General features: G+C 38.7%; 1 protein-coding gene across 1 annotated transcript in view; it reads left to right on the top strand.

The window, feature by feature from the left end:
* Nucleotides 1-23,692, top strand: part of Cpsf100 (cleavage and polyadenylation specificity factor subunit 2) — a 200,073-nt gene that overhangs the window by 135,161 nt on the left and 41,220 nt on the right. Inside the window, exons 12-13 of the mRNA XM_068348239.1 lie at nt 12,683-12,803; nt 21,592-21,713. Of these exons, the coding sequence (XP_068204340.1) occupies nt 12,683-12,803; nt 21,592-21,713 (243 nt within the window). The remainder of the gene's footprint in view (nt 1-12,682; nt 12,804-21,591; nt 21,714-23,692) is intronic.

The following is a 23,692-nucleotide window of genomic DNA, read 5'->3' as shown; positions in this document are numbered from 1 at the left end:
AAACAGTTAATTGAATGTATTATGTTCTCCGGGCAGAGAACACAGCACTTCCTCAGTTCTCTGGCCACCAGAAATTGTATGTTATGTTCTGCGGGTAGAGAATACACCATTGCCCCAGTTCTATGGACACCAACCATATTTCTAAGGTCAGTGGACCACCCGTTAAGTAATATTTTGTTATTTATTCAAGGCACTGGAGTGTTTTTAAAATTATTTATAGGTAATAGGCTAAATGTGTGTTGGTCAAGGTTTAGAAGTTTTTTGAATTTCGGTGAAAAAAAATTATTACTTAAAAATCTTCAAAATGCCAAATCCTGACTTAACCGAAACATCTTTTCCTCATATTCACATATCTTAAGTCACACCACCAATCTTCCAAATACTGTACCACAGTAACAACAAAGAAAACTTACCAGGACCAGTGATATTAGGTCTAAGACTAGATTTTACAAAATTTCCAAGCAATTAATTACATGAGTTAGTTATATTAATTGTATGGGGTCCCCTGATAAGTTATACATGAAACACGATAATACAAAAATAATAAGTATGGTCAAGGTCTTTGAATGAAAACATTAGCTTTGTAAGTTTTATTTTATACTATTTTTTTCTTTTCCTTTTCATTTAGTACAATACTCTTATTGCACTCATATTTACACATATTGTACTAATTATTTCTGTGAACCTCCCCTTATGTTCACATTGCTTTCATCACCAGAGGCTTAGAATGTTGATGTTTCCCCTTAAAATTAAGGAATTTCCTATTTTCTTTCTTTCCAGTATACTTATGCTTTTAGAATGGAAAACATTGATGGCCTATCTAAGGAATAGGTCACATAGCACCAGATAACCCCGGACTTCTTGGTTTCCTTTTTGGTTCACCTCTTTGAGGACAGGAAGCTTAAGCCATCAACAATTACATCATTTAAATCGGCATTTACTGAACCTCCCAGATGGGTGTTTGGCGTGGATTTAGACTGACATATTTCACAAGAGTACCTGTGTTTTGCTATACAGTATATTGACTATCTCCATCAATCCCGGTAGTATCTTAGTCTCTAGATCGTGTGCTTGGGTTATTATCAAGCTTAGATGATTCCTCCATCTCCCTTAAAGAATATTTGCAAAAAAACTTTTTTATGCCTTAGCCCGAGAAGCAAGATTTAGTGAGATTGCAGCCTTTTGGAGATGTCAGGAGTACATTTACCGAGGGCCTCTTATTTTTAGCCAAAAATGAAAAGCCTCTTCAGAGACGGGACCTGCTATTATATGGCGGCTCTTGAGTTTGGATGGTAGGTAACTTCTGTCCAGTGTCTACCTGTCAATTATTCCTGCAGAGATCCATACCTTCAAAAGGTAGTTTGTTTTATTCAAAAACTAACAAGTTCCTGTCGACAGGGGCTATCTGTATTCTAAGAAACTCCCTTTTTAGAAAAGCTAACCCTGTCTCCATCCCTGAAATTCATGATGTGAGAAAAATTGCTTTTTAAATATTTAACTTAGCCGGTGAATATATAATAGCTGAGCCTCCGGCGGCTCGACAGAAAAACACACAAAAACTCGCGAGCGATCGCTATGAAGGTTGCGGGTGTGCCCACTAGCGCCAACTATCGGCCAGATACCGCATATACATGTAAACAGACCCAATTTTTCTCTGTCGGTCTGATCGACAAGACGTACCATTACTCGCTGTTAACCTGGAGTTTTTCAACAGTCTTGGTGAAGTACTTCCTTTTGGTTTGAGCTTTCGCAGTGCAGGTGTTTTATCTTCAACTTACATCTTGAACTCATTTTTGGATAGATTTAATTGTTAATGACTTTGGATTGTTTTTTGGACTTTCTTTGACTTTTAAATGGCTGACCCTTCCCTTAGTACGGAAGTGTGTTTTAGGCTTTTAGCAATTATCTTATCACGTTATAAATTGTTGTTGTTAATTATAGATTTTCCTCTATATATTTTATATCTCAACCGCCTTTATTAGGCCTCTTCGATTAGCTTTCCATTTATAATAAACATCAAGATGAATTTTAATGATTTGTTTATATGCGACCTTACCTATTCCTCCCCTAATCAGAGAGTAGGCGGTCCTAACTTGGAAACCGAAGTTAGACAACGTTGAGCCCTTTCAATCGTAAATAACTTTTACAGAGCAAATGATTTAAAACTTATTAAATGAATATTTTTTAGTAGATATTTTATGAAAGATTTTCTTTGAATAGTCTTCGTACTGTTTCAAAGATGAACTAACGTTTAGTTTATTTATTCTACGCAGTTTGCGCTCTATCGTTACGATAGAGAGAGAGAGAATCGCGGTTTCACTTTGCAGAAAGAGTAAATCGATTCTGACGTTTTGTTCATTCTTCTTTCAAACTTAAATGTTTTAAATACTAATTTAAAGGAACTTGTTAATTTTCAATTTCTTAGTCCTTTCAGTTTTTTCCTTTGGTCAAATAACCTGTTTATTGACGAAAGGTAAGTGGGCTTTTCTCTTCGGTGTGAAATCAAGAGAGAGAGAGAGAGAGAGAGAGAGAGAGAGAGAGAGAGAGAGAGAGAGAGAGAGAGAGAGAGAGAGAGAGAGAGAGAGAGAGAGAGACGTTCCGATCTTTATTCTCGTCCCAAGCGAGTAACGTTGTTCTCGAGTCAGTTTTTTACTCTCGTCCCTAGTCTCTGTACGGGGAGAAAGGATAAAACGTTTTTAGTTTTTATTCTTGTCCCAAGGCACTGTACGGTGAGAGATTGAAAACGTAGTTTTGAATGAACTAGTGTTTAGTCTCCTCCCCAGCCACTGATCTTTTTATCTTAATATATGTTTACTGTTTTTTGCTTGTATTAATGTGCTTACATTATACGACTTATTTCACAATTATAACCTTTTGATGAGGGTAGAATTGTGTGCTTCAGGTAGAAATCAGTTTTATTCATGCCTAATGTGAATTGTTGAAAAATTCGATTTCAGTGAAGTAAGTGCAAAACAGAAAATCGTAGTGATAAAGTGATAATTGCGCAAAGTGTTATCAGTGTTGCGACCGAGGGTTCGTCTGTTCGTGCCTGTCGTTCGCCTAGTCCGAGACCTCTTGCAAGCTCCCAAGCCCAGGGGAGAAGTAATGTCGTACGACTTATGGGTTCGAGAGGCCTTGATCAGCGAACAGACGTTCCCTCTATGGTTTCAGGCGTGTCTCATCAAGACCGCCCCTACCATAAGACGAGCGAGACGATTTTCTCCTCGTCATCCGAAGGCTTTTCGCGTAAGAAACCGTGGAGCAAGGTTTCGAGGCCCTTAAAGCGAAAGTCAGTCCTTTCAGGACAGGTCCAGCGTCCTGGTTGTAGCCATTGGGACAGCTCTGACCCTATGCAGTCATCGGAAGACTGCTCACCGCCTAAACAAAAGCGTAACACAGGCTCCGAGAGTCTTATTGTAGGCAAGGTTTTGCAGTCACAGACGTTACCCTCGTCTCTTACCGCACCCATTCCCGTTGATCCTAAATGGGTTGTACGGCAAGGCATGCAGAATAAGCTTGCCTCTCTTATGGAGGACTATTCTGCTGAGCAGGTTCACGATGATCCTCGCCGCTTAGCTGATCGAGATCCTGGCCGTCAGCCGCCCAAACGAGCCTTTGCTCGTCCTGTTGACATTGACGTTACAAAGTCACGTCAATCGTGTTTTGTAGAGCCTCACTCGATGCAGTCCCGTGTTGACTCTCAGCCGCTTGTGGACGTTCAGCCGCTGCCGCTTGCTCTTGTTGACGTTCAGGACGTTCGCCAACCAGCATAGTTGACTTGTTTTGACGTTGAGCGTCAAGCACCGCAGTCAAGAGTTGTTTTGATTGCTCAGTCTAGGCAGTCAAGGCAGTCTCGAGTTGACGTCGAGCGTCCTCCCGCACCTGTTGTTGTTGCTGGTCAGTCCTTTAAGCAGTTACATGACATAGCGTCCTTGACTGCTACTGTTGATCCTTTGCGTGTGGACTCTGCTTGTCAAGCATTGCCACCACGGCAGGTCTCTCCCTTGCTTGAGACTCAGCAATTGTCGGACAAGGTTCCTTCAGATGAGGAAGTTGCTGATCCCCCTCCTACTGATATTCCCTTGAGGACTCTGTCAGACGGAGAGGAGCCTAAAGCTGCTCAGCCCTCTATGGACTTTAAATAAATCATGCTGATTTTTAAGGATCTTTGTCCGGATCTTTTTGTAACTGCTGCTCCTCGTTCGCCTAAACGTCAGAGTTTACACTAGGCCTAGCTACTTCGAAGCCGTTGTTTTTCTAAGCTAGTGCTATCTCGCTCTTCTAAGAGAGCTTTACGTTTGCTAGGCGACTGGTTAATCACCAGGAGGAGTTTGGGGGAGACAGCCTTTGCTTTCCCTACTTTTAAGCTGGCTTATAGAGCGAGAGTCTGATATGACACGGGAGAAGTTCTCGGCTTGGGAGTTCCTGCCTCTGCCCAGATAGACTTCTCAAACCTCATAGACTCTCCCTGGCGCCTGGCCATGAGACGCTCCAAGATTTTATGGTCGGCTTCAGAGCTAGACCATCTCCTGTTAGGAGTTTTTTCGAGCGTTTGAAGTTTTGCTGTACAATTGTGTCATGCATAAACAAGGCTATCAGGGATGGCTCCAATAATCTGACAGCCACGTTCTCTGCAGGAACAAGTCTATCAGGGATGGCTCCATTGATCTGGCAGCCATGTTCACTGCAGGAGTACGTAAGAGGCAAGTGCGCTCAATGTGTTCATTGTCAAGACAAACTTCACGATGAAGTCTACCAGGCTGTCTTGACAGCATTAATGGAAGGCGACTGGATGGTCTCTCTCGACCTTCAGGAGGCATACTTCCACATTCCTATACACCCGGATTCCCAACCGTTTCTGAGGTTTGTTTACAGGAATGTGGGGTACCAGTTTCGAGCCCTGTGCTTTGGCCTCAGTCCTGCTCCTCTCGTGTTTACGAGGCTCATGAGGAATGTGGCAAAATCCCTCCATCTATCGGGAATCCGAGCCTCCCTGTACTTGGACGACTGGCTTCTCAGAGCATCGTCCAGTCTTCGCTGTCTGCAGGATCTACATTGGACGTTGAGTCTGGCCAGGGAGTTGGGACTTTTGGTCAACCTAGAAAAGTCCCAACTGATCCCATCTCAGATTATTCTATATTTGGGGATGGAGATTCGCAGTCCAGTTTTTTCGGGCTTTTCCGTCTGCCACCCGAATAGAACAAGCCCTGCTCGAAGTCCAACTAATGCTGAAAAGAGAACGTTTGTTCAGTCAGGAGTTGGAACAGTCTCGTAGGGACTCTCTCATCCCTGGAGCAGTTTGTCTCGCTAGGGAGACTACACCTTCGGCCTCTCCAGTTCCATCTAGCCTCTCACTGGAACAAGGACAAGACGTTAGAGACGGTATCATTCCCAGTATCCGAACCAGTAAAGGCATGCCTGAAATGGTGGGACAGCAATATCAGTCTGAGAGAGGGACTATCCCTAGCAGTCAAGAACCCAAACCACGTGTTGTTCTCAGACGCGTCGGATTTGGGTTGGGGTGCGACCCTGGACGGTCGGGAATGCTCGGGTCTGTGGACCTCAAATCAGAAGAGCATGCACATCAACGGCAAGGAGCTATTAGCAGTCCACTTGGCCTTGATGAAATTCGAAAGCTTTCTTCGAAACTAAGTGGTAGAGGTTAACTCAGACAACACCACAGCTTTGGCTTACATCTCCAAGCAAGGAGGCACACACTCCTTCACGCTGCTCGAGATCGCAAGGGACCTTCTCATATGGTCAAGAAATCGAGGCATCTCCCTGTTGACGAGATTCATCCAGGGGGACTTGAACGTCTTGGCAGACTGTCTCAGTCGGAGGGGTCAGGTGATACCCACGGAATGGACCCTCCACAAGGACGTGGGCAAGAGTCTTTGGGCTACTTGGGGTCAACCCACCATAGACCTCTTTGCCTCCTCGTTGACCAAAAGGTTACCAATCTATTGCTCTCCAGTCCTAGATACAGAAGCAATCCACATAGACGCGTTTCTACTGGATTGGTCTCATCTGGACTTATATGCATTCCCACCATTCAAGATAGTCAACAAGGTACTGCAGAAGTTCGCCTCTCACGAAGGGACAGGGTTGACGTTGGTTGCTACCCTCTGGCCCGCGAGAGAGTGGTTCACCGAGGTACTTCAATGGCTGGTAGACATTCCAAGAAGTCTTCCTCTAAGGGTAGATCTCTTACGTCAGCCCCACGTAAAGAATGTTCATCAAAGCCTCCCCGCGCTTCGTCTGACTGCCTTCAGACTATCGAGAGACTCTCAAGAGCTCGAGGCTTTTCGAAGGAGGCAGCCAGTGCAATTGCGAGAGCTAGGAGAGCTTCTACCTTCAGAGTATACCAGTCGAAGTGGGAAGTCTTTCGAGATTGGTGCAAGCCAGCATCTATGTCCTCTTCCAGTACCTCTGTAGCCCAATCGGAGATTTTCTTTTACATCTGAGAAATGTTCGCTCCCTCTCAGCTCCCACGATTTAGGGCTACAGGAGCATGTTGGCTTTGGTCTTTCGTCATAGAGGCTTAGATCTTTCCAACAATTAAGATCTCCAAGATCTCCTTAAGTCTTTCGAGACCTCTAAGGAACGTCGTTTGGCAACTCCTGGATGGAACTTAGACGTGGTCCTAAGGTTCCTCATGTCAGACAGGTTTGAGCCATTACATTCAGCCTCCCTGAAGGATCTCACCCTCAAGACGCTTTTCCTAGTGTGCTTGGCTTCGGCTAAAAGGGTCAGTGAACTTCATGCCTTCAGTAAGAACATCGGCTTTTCTACAGAAAAAGCCACATGTTCACTTCAACTTGGTTTCCTGGCCAAAAATGAACTGCCTTCTCGTCCTTGGCCTAAATCTTTTGATATACCTTGCCTGTCAGAGATCGTAGGCAACGAACTTGAAAGAGTGCTGTGTCCAGTTAGAGCTCTTAAGTTCTACTTAGCTCGTACTAAGTCCTTACGAGGTGGATCTGAGGCATTATGGTGCTCAGTTAAGAAACCATCATTGCCTATGTCAAAGAATGCTTTGTCATATTTTATCAGACTTTTAATACGAGAGTCTCATTCTCACTTGAATGAAAAAGACCGATGCTTGCTTAAGGTTAAGACGCACGAAATAAGAGCTATAGCAACTTCCGTGGCCTTTAAGCAAAATAAATCTCTGCAAAGTATTATGGACTCGACCGTTTGGAGAAGCAAATCGGTATTCGCGTCATTTTACTTAAAAGATGTCCAGACTCTTTACGAGGACTGCTACACACTGGGTCCATTCGTTACAGCGAATGCAGTAGTGGGTAAGGGTTCTACCACTACATTCCCTTAATTCCAATATCCTTTTAATCTGCTCTTGAAATGTTTTTTTTTTTTAATTGGGTTGTACGGAAGGCTAAGAAGCCTTTCGCAGCCTTTTTTGATTTGGCGGGTGGTCAAATGTCATTTCTTGAGAGCGCCCAGATTAGGGGTTTGATGAGGTCCTGTTGTATGGGTTGCAGCCCTTAATACTTCAGCTCCTGGGAGTCTTTCAGCATCCTAAGAGGATCGCTGGGCTTCGTGAGGAAGACACACTAATAAGGCAGAGTAATCGTCTAAGTCAACTTCCTTACCAGGTACCTTTATATATTTGGGTTTTGTTATGATATAACTGTCAAAAACTCTAAGCATATACGCTGTAAACTTAATTAACTCTGGTCTCTACCCACCACCATGGGTGTGAATCAGCTATTATATATTCACCGGCTAAGTTAAATATTTAAAAATGATATTTTAATTATAAAATAAATTTTTGAATATACTTACCCGGTGAATATATAAATTAAAGGCCCCCCCTTCCTCCCCGATAGAGACCCAGCGGGATGAGAAAAATTGGGTCTGTTTACATGTATATGCGGTATCTGGCCGATAGTTGGCGCTAGTGGGCACACCCGCAACCTTCATAGCGATCGCTCGCGAGTTTTTGTGTGTTTTTCTGTCGAGCCGCCGGAGGCTCAGCTATTATATATTCACCGGGTAAGTGTATTCAAAAATTTATTTTATAATTAAAATATCATTTTTCAGCATTCTTTGCTAATATGCAATTTCAGGACATCCAGAATTGTACTGGCTAGTCTTGGCATAGGGTATTCATTAAACACTACCTGAAATAAATTGAAACAGCTCAACATTAATATGTACTACGTGGCTTATTACTATGATGCAAGGCCAGCTCTGTAAGAGTCAAGCTAGACTTGTTGGGCTGGTATATCTCCTTTTAATAATATTAGTACTACCATGCGATTGAAATATGCAAAGCATAATGTTCAATAAAATGCAAGTTTTGTAATTACAGTGCTATACAGTAGACCCCCGCCATATGACATTAATCCGTTCTGGAGTTGGTATCGTATGGTGAAAATGTCGTATGGCGGGCAATAGAATAGCTAATGCGTGCAAAACCCCTGGTAAAAACATTGAAAATTAGTACGTAACAAAATAGTATAGTAAGCACTGTACTACAGTATACTTATATATAATACTGTATACATGTACTGTACAGTATATAGTCAAATAACATTACAGGTATAAATGAAAATTATATACTGTACTGTAAAGGAAAAAAGGGATTTTGACAAAGGAAAAATCTATTTCTGGGGAGAGACCTGTGACGCCCGGTGAAAAAGTCCTTCTTTCTATTTTTTCTGATATAAATCTTCCAAATATACCAGAGAAAATTAAAAGCATGGAATGCAGAGGTTACAACCCTCGCGCGAGCACTTCGTGAGTGTCGTGTATACATCAGGGGCGTGTGAAAACCACTATTCACAGGCTGTCTTCCATTTAGATAACTCCTCCATCAAAGGGAAGGGCCGTAACAAAGACCCCAGAAACCACATTTGGGCCACGCCACGTCACCCACACGAACGCCTTCTAGGTCATCTTTCTGTTTTGACTTGCCCGCATAGTTGATAAGTTTTTGTATAGTGATTTTCGGAAGTAATTGTCGTTAATTCAACATGACTGACGTTGCTACTTCACCTTTACCAATGTTAAGTACCATAGTTTGTTTTGACAGTTTATTTCAGTACCGGGCATTTGTTCCTTTTCCAGTATTATGAGTATTAGTTTTGGAAGCGGTCGGCCGGCCTCGGTGCCGGCAGCCATTTTGGGTGTTGTTCGCTTCAGTAGATTTTCAAGTTTATTTTGCCCATCTGGTACTCTGTCATCTAGATTATATCACTTACGGTTTTTTGACCAATTTTATTATCATTATTTATTATTGGTTTTTACTAACCTTTGGAGTGACATGACTTGAGCTGGTAGTGGGTGGAGGCAGAGGCGGGGAGGAGGCCATAGATATGAAAACGTATCCATGCTAATTATGTTATGTACTCTTAATAATAAATTTATTCTTACTATTAAACAATTAAAATTGAAAATGTTTTTTTTTTATTATTTTTGTCTTTGAAATTTTTTTTATGATATTTATTTTTTTAGAACTTAAAAAATTACTCTTTTTTTTAGCTTTTTTGATAGAATCACTTATCATCTTTGCTTTCTGACACTTCTCTTTTGGAGAAATATCTATCCAAAGAAGCCTGTTTCTGACGACTTCTCAAAATATTTCTAAAATGACTCATACACTTGTCATTAACACTCTCCAGAAGACGACCTGTGTGAAGCTTTTCTGGGTGTTTTTTTTCAATGAATCTCGTAAGGTTTCATACCAACCGATACCTTCCCTTATTTCTGCCGATGTCGTTTCTTCAGTCTCCCCCCCGTCCTCGCCACCAATAGAGCTGTGCTCTTCTTGAATGATGGTCAACTGCATTGCCTCCAACTTCTTCAAGTCTTCAGTCGTAAGCTCCTCCCTGTGCTCCTTGATAAGGTTATCGACGTCAGCCTCATCGACAACAAGCACCATGCACATGCCTTCTTCGTATTTCTTTAATATCTCCAGCTTCGTTTCTATAGTAATCATCTTCTTACTTTTCCCTTTAACATCACTAGCAATCTTGGGACCCATGGCTAACGAATTAAAGTTGGAATTAAGCACTAAAATGCACAAAAAATACGATATCGCAAGCACTCACACGAGATAAAGTCTTTACGAAACGCACACGAGAATCTGAACTGAACACGCGATTAACAAAAAGAGAGACTGAGGCAGCATCTCACTCAGGCATTGTAGGAGGGATTTCGGCCAATAGCGTATCGGCATTTTAGTGACGCCGTGACGTCGACCAATAGCAGACCAGCTTCTTAGTGACGTATGAGCGTGGTGGTAGGAGATTGACTCGCACAGTCGTACGCGTAAAAACCGCCAAGTTTGAATTTTGGAATTCGATGCCATAAAGTGGGGAAAATGTCGTAACGAGGGGACGAAAAAACATCGTATTCCACACCGTAACGTGAAAAAAATGTAAGCTGGGGACGCCGTACCCCGGAGGTCTACTGTATTCCTGTACAACAAACATCAAACAATATTAAAAAGTTCAAAGAGCCTGAGTGCAGTTGACATTGTCAATTCATATAGTAGTCCAAATGCCCGGCTGATGGGCCATAAACACAGCCAGAACACCTGAGTGTAGTGTAAAGCAACGTATCTACTCTCAGCAGCATGAACATTGCCAGAGGTATAGAGACATTGTGATGCCAGGCTGCAGTGTTCCACCATTTGGCACAACATAGTTTGTGACCAAGTACTGTGTGGGTAACTCAGAGGCGCCATTGTCCATGATTTCTTGAGGAATATTCAACCTATCCAGCAGATGCTGCAAAGATGGGGAAAGATTGAGACTTGTGGCATAGCTGGTGGCATTGTATCAGATAGTGTCTTAGATGCAGGCGGCTTCTCTGGAGCAGGATGCTGAGACAAGGGAAGTGGTAAACATTTTGGGGTAACTTTGTCATACAGAATACTGTCCTTTGTCTCCTGTATGGACAGAGTAGCCCTATTTAATAAGACCTTCTTAAGAGACATGCAGCTTTGAATGCTCATTGTGGGAAAGGGATCTGGGCAGGCACATATTTACGCAGGGTCACCATGCCAGAACTATATCACTTGACTATGTATAGATCAAAATGTCAGACTTAATGATGACATTAGTTTTATGTCATTTGGGAGGATGAGGCCCTATTTGGTTGTGAATGCAGATATAATTCCCTACCACTCACGGTAGAGGACGATTTGCGTGCTCAGATCAGCGTCCTGCATCCTTCATGTGACGAATAGATAGCACTTCTTCTCTAGCGAGTAAAGTTTTTTGTCAAGTGGTGTTAGGTCTGTAATTGCCTGGGGGAAATGGGATAAAGTCTCAAATAGGGTGTCCAAACACGCTCATGGCTGAGGACAGCTTGGTTTCCTTATCAGGTGTATTTCTGTACTGCAGCATAGTCCATTTTAACTCTTCAAGTGTGTAGTTCCCCGCAGGGGCCTGTTTTGTTTTTTTTTCCTTTTTCTATTTTTTTTTCTACTTTACATTTTGTATTTTCTAAATTTAATATCATTACATATTTTCTTCATCACTGTCACTTTTCTTTCGTTTTTTAGCTGGCGCTTGGTCTGCTTCTACTGAAGGCCTCTTTTTAAAATAATCGTCCAAACAGTCACACCTTTAGTAGGTGTTGCTGCTTTGATAGTTTGCTTCCGCTTCAGGATCATTCCTATCGTAGACGGATTTCAGCCATATTCCCTCGCGATCACACTTAACCGCATGCCAGCCTCGTATTTCTTGATTATTTCCATCTCCATAGAAAGCATCATCCTCTTCTTTCCCTTGACATCAGCGACTTTCTTGGGACCCACGGCTAATGATGTAATGTAATGTCACACACGATATAGTAAAATTGTTACGAAAGTGAAATCACAAACACTAAGTCAATGGTTACGATACCGCTGCTGAAATGAAAAGACACAGGAACGCTAATGCGTAGATACATGATGGGATACAGTTTTGTAGATGCTGACCAATAGGAGAGCAGGATCTTATTGTGGTAACTAGCATCCGAGTAGGGAGATAACCAATGGGAGGATGATTGCGAGTTTACGGGCTGGCGACGCACAGATTTTAAAATCTGTTTCGGACACCGTCGGGCTCTCGCACTGTACCTCCTTTCGTTGTCTGAAACATTTTTCGTGCTGTGAGCCGTAAAATTCTTTGCATCTCGTTTCGCAAAGTGAAAATTCTGTAAGCAGATTCTTTCGTATCGAGAGGTTTGACTGTATTACAAAACTTATGCAGGTCCAGCATAAACCTGTACATTCTAATCCTATTACAGACTGCAGTATACAGTACAATATTTCAGATGCATAGACATGCATTTAATATCAAGTTTAAATTTTGAAGAAATCACAATGACATGCCCACCAAGAAAAGCCAAAAAGGGTGCAAAATCCTGCAGTTTATGACTAGACATGATGCCACATTTTCACTTTGGTCATCGTCAAAGTATAAATGATTTATGAAAAACATGGTGGATGTAGCGCATGGTAGTATTATTAATAATTCTTACAGTATTAGAGGCTCAATCATGTAAATCTCATTTTATTTGTCTAATTTTATGTTTGTCAACCAAAGCTGTGTTTTCAAAATATGTAGCATGAAAAATATTAGGTAAGGCATTGAAAATAAATAGGCTTGTATTGAGATTATATTTTTCTTTCCAAGAAGTTAAAGACATTCTGAAAATATTTCAGGTTCGACATGATGATTATGGAGAGTTTATCAATTTGGATGACTTTGATATTGCATCAATGAGAGAAGAAAATAAAGAGAATTTAGAATTACAAATGCCCTATGAAGAGGAAACAATCATGGGTAAGTATGATTCTTACTAAATGTAAGGTCTTCATTTCAATATCCCCTGGAAATATTTGTATTTTGCTTTCTAGTTCTTATTCCTCCTCAAACATCTGTACCAACATACTATTCTCATTCTCCATTCTCTCCACATGCACAATACATTTTATAATCCTCCAGATCAGATAATTATTCATTTTACCCCCATAATACTAGAAAATGAGGCGTCATATCTCCTTCATACTTACCAGCTTTGGTATCCAAAGACGCTACTCTTCTCGTCCAACTTACTTATTCACACTTACCTATCTTTCCTACTTAACCAGTTGCATGGTCCTTCTTCCGTCATCCTTCTGTCACAAGGAACATTTAATCCCAAATATATATATGAATCAACTAATTCAAATATTTTGTCATCTTTATTAATATTCATAGTTTCACCTTCCTAGTTTCAATTTTAAGGTACTCTCTATTCTTATAGTCACACTCCTGGTTATATTCACTTTTATATTTCTTCTTATGCAAAAACTTTGAAACTCTATAGTCTTTTCAACATATATGCAAAGCATCAGCCACTCCAAACACTGGTCATTACCTATTTTCTTATCCAACAACTTTACACTTTCATCCCCAGTTTATTTATTTGACTTGTTATTTCATTTAATTTACAATGTATTTAAATAGCCATGAAAACAATAACTCTTGTTTCCGACCTTTGTCACTTTTCTGTTTACATAATTTTAACAGATGAATGGTAGAGTTTAGGGAGTTCGGGAGTTCAGTGCTTTGTGATGGAGCCGCCTTATATTTTTTTTGCCTGAAGACAGCTTCTGTGATTGGAAACTGCCAATGGTTATAATTCTTTTTCAGCATTAAACCATTGGTTAGTGTCATCTATACTTTTGACTCCTAAGGGTGTTAATAAACCACTTGTGCAGAAAGCATAATACTGTACATACACTGAAGATGCATCAACAGTGGGTTGAACTCCTCTATGCAATGAGTTAGAATGTAATATTAGCAATAATTTGACATTATGTTATTACAGTACAGTAGGGTCCCGAATTAAGCGTGTTCGAATTACACGATTCCCCTTTTCCGCGATCGCTATTTTTCAAAAATAAATTTTCTGTATCAGCGAGGCTGTTCAAAGTTCGCGAGTCAAGCACTACAAAATGTATCAAATCTATTGTCTTTTTAAGTATATTTGTAGCCCTAAATACGGTGATTTATAATAAATGTTACAAAACAATATTAACATTACATTTCATTAACATAATTTCATAATGTATAGCCTATTTAAGGATAAAATTCCACATCAACAATGAAATCAACTGTTAACTGTGCGAGTCCAGCTGACAAAATGTAAACAGAAATGTGGTTACGTTCTCGGCAATCTTTATCTTTCTCCAACCTTACGATAATTGTAATGGTAGTGTTAATGATGGTATATTAAAGCATTATTTTTGTTTAGTACAGTATATTTAAAAGCCTTATTTTTCCCTCTGGGCGTTCAAGGTTTTCACGAGTAGACTGGGTTCGTTTATCGGCAGTGAATAGCCTAAACTTCGGTAACAAGTCGTCAATATTTTGTCATATTTTAAACAGTATACATTTGATTTGCAAACATTGGTTTTGTAGAGTAGACGGTAAAATAAAATCTAGAGAGAGAGAGAGAGAGAGAGATTTGATGGCAGAAATCCCCCCCCCCCCTCTCTCTCTCTGAGTTGTATTTGTATGCCGGTGAAGTGAACACTTGTGCGTCCCTAAAAATATCCTGATTTAACGCGGATAACAAAAAGGCTATCGAGTGAAATATAGCTACAAGTTTTCGTGAATAGTCGGTGATTAGTTTGAGGGCAGAAAAGTGAGATAAATCGTCGGCATAGGATAGTTATCTTGTGAATTAATAAAAATCTGACCAAGATGGCATTGTATAACACAGGCAACTCGTGGAGAGATATCGCTGGAGTCAGCAAAGGCAAATTTCATGAGTTGGCGAAACAGGAGCTCGACCGATTGACGACAGATGTCACTAACAACTCCAACCAGTGTGACGGAAAAATATTCGCAGACATATTGAAACAATATGATCCAATAGACTGGAACAAATCTGCGGAAAACATCAGTAAAATAATTGAAGAAATTCCAAAGAAAATCCAAGTGTTAAAGAGACTTATAAAGAAAGTCTACATCAATCAACACATTCCATCAAAGAACAATAACAAGTCCAATATGGTAAATATGCTGATTGATGCATTGGGAAAAAGAATGCCAAAATGGTGTAATACATGTAAGATATGGTATTCCATTAATAATCCTCAACAACTGATTAGAAAATGTAATGCCTGTAATGTTCCAACACACCCCACATGTGCTGAAATACAGCAAAAAATAAAAAATAGAGACACAAAGGTATTCTGCTCAACATGCTTAGTCTGGATAGAAAATATAATTAAGTCGAGACTAAAGCTGCAATTAGTTGAAGAAGAAGAAGAAGAAGAAGAAGAGAAAAATGAACAAGATATGTGTAAGGATGCAGAGGAAATCATTGATATAACTTATGATGCCATCCAACAACATACTTATGAAGAAATAAATTATCAGATGGAAACAAATAATAGACCCAAGAGACTCTACCCGGACCTACATACTTTTAGGGAAGAGCAAGAACAAGAAAAAAAAGAAAAGAAAGATATAGTCTGTAATAGGCTGAAAAGAGGGAATTGCAAATTTGGCGAAAGATGCTACTACAAGCATCCAAAGATATGCCATAATTATGAAATATATGGTAAATGTGCGTATTTAGACGGATATGGAGACGAATGCAGAGATCTCCATCCAAAAATATGCAAAACCCTAAAAGAAGGAAAAGGATGCAGTTTCAACAAAAAATGTCGATATATGCATCCTGCAACTATGAATGAGAGTAAGAAAACTCAGCAAACTGAAAAGAAAAACAAAAATGAAACAAAAAAAGAAACAAAAAAGCAGACCGTGTATATACCGCACTATGCACCAAAAAAGGCCTTTCAACCTAAAGCTCCACAAATAGAGCCCAACTACCAAGAATGCATATATAATGCCAGGGGTTGGTGCAGATATGGAGATAATTGCAGGTTTACACACAAAAATAAGTATGAAGGCGAAAGAACAAATATTATGGAAAAGTTGGATTTTTTAATGGCAGAATTCCGAGAAATGAAGAAAAGAACATCATATCAGAACAGGAAGGAAGCATGGGAGAATCCATATTATTATCAATATTAAATAATGGAAATGAGACACAAACCATAATAGTGATGAATGCACAGGGTTTAGTCACGAGTAACTCTAAAAGGAAAATAGAGTTCCTAGAAGAACTAACCCAAATTGAAAAAATAGATATATTAAATATAAGTGAAACATGGTATTCCCAAGAGACTGGCAGTGATGACCAGATAAAGGGTTTCCAAACTTATAGATCAGACATAAAAAATAGGAATCAAGGGGGAACCGCAATATATGGAAGAGACATAAATCAAGGAAAAGTCTGTGAAAAATACAGCAACACAGAATGTGAATTGATTGCGGTAGAATTTGAATTTGAAAAACTAGTGAATATTGTAGTTTACAGACCCCCAAATACTAAGGAGTTTGACATAATAATAGAAAAAATAGATGATATATGTAGAAACCATAAAGACTGGAATATACTCCTATCCGGAGATTTTAACTTTCCTTTCGTGGATTGGAAAGAACGGATAGAAGAAAGTGGTTGTATGTATACATATAAAAAAGAGAGTAATAGTAGCGCAGAAGATAAGAGGCAATTTGAAAAGCTTCAAGATATGCTATTAGAACATAATATGCAACAAATAAACCACATTCCAACAAGAAAGGAAAATGTCCTAGATCTAGTATTTGTGAATGAGGTAAATTATGTTAAAGAAATAATAGTGTATAACACGGGAATTTCAGACCACAATGTCATAGAATTGATAGTTCATTCCAAAGCAAGTGATCACAGAATTAATAAAAGCACAAAACTTTGGGAAGGATATGGAAAATATAACTTTTACAGTAAGAATATAAAATGGTCAGAAATAAATGAAGAACTGAATAAAGAATGGAAAAATGTATTTATAAGTGATAATATACAGGTAAATACGGATATACTGTACAAAATACTGGAGAAAATTGTTGAAAAATATGTACCGAAAAAAAACAATAAACAAAAGACGTGCATACCAAGAGAGAGAAGGATCTTATTTCAGAAAATTAAAAAGTGGAAGAAAAATCTTGCAAAAGAAAAAAATGTGTGGAAAATGAGGGAAATAAAATGTAAGATAGAAAATGCAGAACAAAAGATTATGCAGTCGAAAGAAAATGAAAAAAGGGACTTAGAAGAAAGGACACTTCAAAATATAAAAAGAAACCCCAAAGTACTTTACTCCTATGCAAAAAAGATGAATAAAAGGAGAATAGAAATAGGCCCTCTAAGAATTGAAGGACGGCTAACGAATGAAAAAAAGGAAATATGCAACATATTAGCAGAAAAATATAAGAGTGAGTTCACGCCAAGAATTGCGAATGAGAATAATGAAACAGAAATGAGAGAAGAAAATGTTGGATATCTAACGGATATAGATATTAATGAAGCAGATATTGTCACGGCTATAAACGAAATTAAAAATGGATCGGCAGCCGGACCAGATGGAGTTCCAGCGATTTTGTTAAAAAAAACTGCAAACACTATCGCGAAGCCACTTGCAATACTGCTAAGACAGAGTATAGATATGAGCGAGATATATGTTAAACATAAATTAGCTTATATAACCCCTATCTTCAAAAGTGGATCAAGTCTAGAGGCAAGCAATTATAGACCTGTTAGTCTAACATCACATATTATGAAAGTGTATGAGAGGGTAATAAAAAAGAAAATAATGAACCATTTGGTCAAAAATAATTTGTTTAATATGGGTCAACACGGTTTCGTACCTGGAAAAAGTACACAGACCCAACTGATAGCTCACTATGAAAACATATACAATAATATGATAAATGAAAAAGACACAGATGTGATCTATCTAGATTTTGCAAAAGCCTTTGACAAGGTAGACCATAACATATTGGAAAAAAAAATGAGAAAGCATAATATTGTGGGAAAGATAGGAAAATGGGTAAAAGAATTCCTGCAAAACAGAAAACAGATAGTGGTTGCAAATGACGAGAAATCAGATGAAGCCCAGGTAATATCTGGTGTGCCCCAAGGTACGGTATTAGCTGCACTGCTATTTGTTATTATGATCTCAGACATAGACTGTGATGTTGAAAACTCCGTAGTGAGAAGTTTCGCCGATGACACAAGAATAAGTAGAGAAATTACTTGTGATGAAGATAGGAACTCACTACAAAGAGATCTAAACAAAATATATGAATGGGCGGAGATAAATAGGATGGTATTTAACTCCGATAAATTCGAATCAATAAATTATGGAAACAGAGAAGGAATGGTGTATGCATACAAGGGACCTAATAATGAGACAATCACAAACAAGGAAGCAATTAAAGACCTTGGTGTAATTTTAAATAGGAATATGTTATGCAACGACCAAATAGCAACACTGTTGGCTAAATGTAAAGCAAAAATGGGAATGTTATTCAGACACTTTAAAACAAGAAAAGCTGAACACATGATTATGCTTTACAAAACTTATGTGCGTAGTACACTCGAGTACTGCAATGTGATATGGTACCCACACTACCAAAAGGATATTGCGCAAATAGAGAGTGTACAAAGGTCCTATACTGCTAGAATAGAAGAAGTTAAGGACCTTGATTACTGGGAAAGACTGCAATTTTTAAAACTATACAGTCTAGAAAGGAGAAGAGAACGCTACATGATAATACAAGCATGGAAGCAAATAGAAGGAATTGCTGAAAACATCATGGAGCTTAAAGTATCAGAAAGAGCAAGCCGAGGTAGATTAATAGTACCAAAAAGCATTCCAGGTAAACTGAGAAAGGCGCACAGGACATTAATCCACTACGCACCAGCATCGATAATGCAGCGACTATTTAATGTGCTGCCAGCTCATCTAAGAAACATATCAGGAGTGAGCGTAGATGCGTTTAAAAATCAGCTCGATAAATACCTAAGATGCATCCCAGACCATCCAAGACTGGAAGATGCAAAATACACCGGAAGATATATTAGCAACACTCTGGTGGATATACGAGGTGCCTCACACTGAGGGACCTGGGGGAACCCAAAAAATAAGGTAAGGTAAGGCTCTCTCTCTCTCTCTCTCTCTCTCTCTCTCTCTCTCTCTCTCTCTCTCTCTCTCTCTCTCTCTCTCTCTCTCTCTCTCTCTCTCTCTCTCTCCGTAAGAAATAAAACCATAGTTCACATATGGCAACTTGAGTTTAAGAATGAAATTAACATGAATATTGTTAGTTGTGGCGATCAATTCCTCGCTTCAGGGGGTACACGAAACAAAAACACGGCATTCAAGTACAACAGCTGATTCTCTCTCTCTCTCTCTCTCTCTCTCTCTCTCTCTCTCTCTCTCTCTCTCTCTCTCTCGTTATACAATACTTACAAATAGATGAAGAAACCAAAATCGGTTTTCTTGAAGTGTCAATTAAATACAAAACGAAAAAATTATACCGTGTATACATCCATTTTAATCATAGCTTGAAATACGGTAACCGATTTCGTCCGCAAACCACTATTTTTTAGGAAACACCATTCTATTCCAGAAAATTTCTACTCTTTAAATGTCAATTGCGCTATAATAAAACATGTACTTATGTTGTTAAATTTCGGGTGTGTTTTAAAAATCGAGTATTGCTAACTTATTTTTGTTTTACTTTTGGCTGTGATCACATCAGCTGATGTCTGGCTTCCGCGCGAATACAATAACAAAGAATTTTTTACACCATTTCTTAACTTATTCAAACCATCTATACAGTTAATATTACATAAATACCAATGTGTTATAACCTATCATATTTATTGTTTAGTACTTTAAAACCATCTCTCTCTCTCTCTCTCTCTCTCTCTCTCTCTCTCTCTCTCTCTCTCTCTCTCTCTCTCTCTCTCTCTCTCATCGAACGTTATAGCGGTAACCTAATTGTTCGGTGACTTTAAAAATAGGCCTAGTACTTTCTTCTTTTACCTTTTTTGCATATGGATCCATAATTGAGGTGGGTACAAGTTGACTTATAACTGAAGTTAGGAAAAGTATTTTGGATATGGAAAGGACAATTATCTTTCGTAACAGTTTAGAATTATCGTAAGTTATCACTCTGTCATTAGCGGCAGTTTGCTATTGTGGATTAAACGCATAAGGAAAAAAAAATTTCCAGCTTTGCTACGAATTTAGGAATTTATATGGATACGGTAAGTAAAATATTTGTAATAACATAATGTTTACTAAATGTTTGTAATATCATTAGTTATGACTTAGATCATGTGTTTTTAATGCATTCGTTTGTTTATTATGATCGAAGATGGAGCGTAAACAAATGGAAGGTTTCCGTTTCAGGCGGCATCATAAAGAAAAACATTTCATAAATGGCATTCATTTCATTTATTTGAAAGTTCTAATAAAAAATAATTAGAACATTGGTAATAACAAATTCAACATATAATCAATACTGATAAGATTGCTGTCGATGCAAAAACTAACTGATGAGTAAGTGCGTCTGTTTCTTCGTTATGATCAGAGATAAACGGAAACAAAACATTGGTTGTTTTTTATTGTGCTTTTTGGCGTGTTTAGGAAACGCATGATATAAAATCGCCTTTATTTTGTTAATTCTGGATTTTCAATCATTCAACAAAAGCTAGTCTATAGAGTGATGGTTTTGCTATTCACCAGTTGTCTTATACAATAGATATGACAAACATTAAAATTTGTCTGTATTTTGGGTCGTGTTATAACGGGAAATATATGGTGTTTACACCTATCCTGGTTGTAATTTTAACCATTTTTCAAGTTACTGTATTAGAACTTTAAAGTATATTAAATGTTTGATTTATTTACAAGAACAATTTGATATTATAAAGAAATACAGTATAGTACAAAGAAAGTATTGGAAATGGGTAGTAAACACATTTGAATAGACAAATTGCTGGTTGCCATGGCCGCAATGAAATTATTTCTGTTAGTTGTGTGTTTCGAAATAAGCGATTTTCCATTTATACGAGGTCATTAATCGACCAAATTCTCGCATAATTCGGGACCCTACTGTACTCTACTGAAATTATACACTTTAAATATTAGAAAAGGTCGTGAACTCAGTTAATGACTGACAAATTTACTTACTGACAGGGTTGTAGAAATATGACTCTCTCTCTCTCTCTCTCTCTCTCTCTCTCTCTCTCTCTCTCTCTCTCTCTCTCTCTCTCTCTCTCTCTCTCCTACTGTTTCTGTATCATTATTTTTTACAGGTAATAGGTATTTTATATTGTAAGATGCAAAATGAAAATATTACATTAATAATGTGAATAGAACTTCTTTACAAGAAAAAGGCATGTAAATTTATAACAAAAATGAGAGTTATAATGCTTTATTAATAGTATCAACTTTTTTTTATAGAAAGAGAGAAAGAATAGTAACGTTGCTGCTTTTAACATAAATTATTGCAATATTCTTATTATCCTTCATTTGAATTATCCTAAGTTACAAATACAAATTATATGTATGCAATATGTATTTAAAGCTTTTCATTATACAGTACTTTATTTGATAACTTTCCACATCTTGCTTAGGAAATATTTTTTATGAGCCTTTTATGTGGACTTATGTTTTTACAGAAATGGAGGAGGCTCCAACCAAGTGTGTTTCTCAGACAGTAACAGTGAGAGTCACTGCACAAGTTCTTTTTATTGATTTTGAGGGCCGGAGTGATGGTGAGAGTATACGAAAAATAGTTGAGGTAAGGCTTAGTTATTGGATATACCTGTAAAACAAAATATAGACCAGTGATCGATTAGAAAGAGGATAATACATCCCTTGATGTTTGGTGAATCATGATATGATTAAGTAGCCTATTATAGGGAAATCCTATAATAGGCTTAATGAAATCTTAGTCAAAGATGGTTAGAATTGCTGTATGTGAATGGGTAATATGGTCTGGGATGGCTAAAAAGTATGAGCTAATATTGATGAAATGGAGAATATGATGTGTGGGAAAGGCAGATCTTGGGCAATATACCAAAGGAAAGGCCATAGAATTATGAAGACAGAGATCTACAATCCTGGACCAGATGAAAACTGGTGGAAGGGAGAGAAATCATGATGTAATTTTTTTACAATCCTCATATCATGGAGGGTTTATAATTTTTATTTATGCTCTTATGTTTTTTTCTATCGTAAAGTATAAAATTTATCATTATAAACTTCAAAACCTGAACATGATATTTGTGTCCTTTCATATGTGCAACCCTTTCATCCTTCTGCCTGCCTGTGTTAGATGAGCCTGGACACAATTCCTCACCTTCTTACCTGGCTAGTGGACTCTGCTCTCTTCTCTAAACAAGATACTACTGTGTCCCATGTTGAGAAGATGTCACTTAGATTAGTTCCCCTTCCTCTTCAAACTCTTTCTTGCCTTTTTTTCCTTTTATGACCCTACTTAGAAGAAAAAGATGTCAAAGAACTCCAGCAAGGCCAGTCCTAGTCACAAAAAGGAACTCGACGACAATACCTTTCATTCGAGGGGGAGTTGACCACACTTAGGTTATTCGCGGATGGTACCTCACAGTACAAGGAGCCTGTACCATGTGGCACGACCTCCCTTGGCTAATGCCCAGGACTGGGACTACTCTAGGCAGGGGCATACAGGATTCTTCTCTTCTCTGCATGCACAGCTCTTTTGGTATCCCCAACCTAGTCAGGTCAGGAACAGGGGAAAGCTGATGTCAGCATTCTCTACATCCTGTTACCAAGTGGGGGAATGCTTGTCATGACTAAGCAATCCGAAATCAAATTAATCTTATACCTTGTATAAAGGTACCCTTTTGGGCCAGCCTTGAGAGGGTCAAAATATTTATCTTGGCGGTTTCGTTAACCTTATTTTGATAATGATGGGAAGGGGCTTGGAATAGTAGGTCAAGAATGCAGTAAATATTGTTATAGCGGGAGGAAGACTATAGGAAGTCCAATGAAAATTTTGAAAAGAAGCAAATAGGTGACGATTTCAGTCTGATAACCACTGATGAAAAATTGCACTGGACAGAGGGAACTTATTTCATGTCTAAACTCTTGAAGAGAAAAATGTTAATATTATTAGCAAATAAATCATTACAATTATTTATTCTAAAATATTATTGAATAAAAAATGTTATATCTTATTATTATAAAGATATTTTTTGCATAGATCATTTTCTATACTATGTAAACTTTGGTTGGGTTAGAATGATGTATGAAAGTTAAAATTCTTATTTTCTTGTGCATCATCATCATAATTATCTCTATTACATTTACTTCTGTGGTTATTAATGCTAAGTTGTTCCAACACGAATACTTACCTCGAACTACTTTCTTAGGAGTTACTGGTAACCTCCTCTCTACCGACCAGTTTTGCGTAGATTACCCCCCACCCCGCTTTCTAAGGAGGCCTACCCCCGGCATTAAGGAATGTGCCCCAAGGGTAGGCTTATCGTAGGTCGATGCCCGGCTGGGTCAGCTTCATCAGTAAGTTCTCTGGTCGCGACGTGTGAACACCTCACTCTCGTTCTCTATCGATCCTTTGTGTGCGTTCTAGTGCCCCACGTGTTCCCCGCGTGGTAACTTGCGTTTTTCCAGTGTACTTTTCCCGGGTGTTCCTGTGCGTTCACCTTCCACCCGTGTGCTTACCCAGTGTTTTCATTGATTCCCTTCGTGCTTGTGTCGTGCGTTGTGTGCATTATGGAG

Source organism: Palaemon carinicauda, chromosome 24 (assembly GCF_036898095.1).
Source record: "Palaemon carinicauda isolate YSFRI2023 chromosome 24, ASM3689809v2, whole genome shotgun sequence".
In the NCBI taxonomy this organism is placed as follows: Eukaryota; Metazoa; Arthropoda; class Malacostraca; order Decapoda; family Palaemonidae; genus Palaemon; species Palaemon carinicauda.
This window is presented reverse-complemented; position numbering and strand designations above follow the sequence as displayed.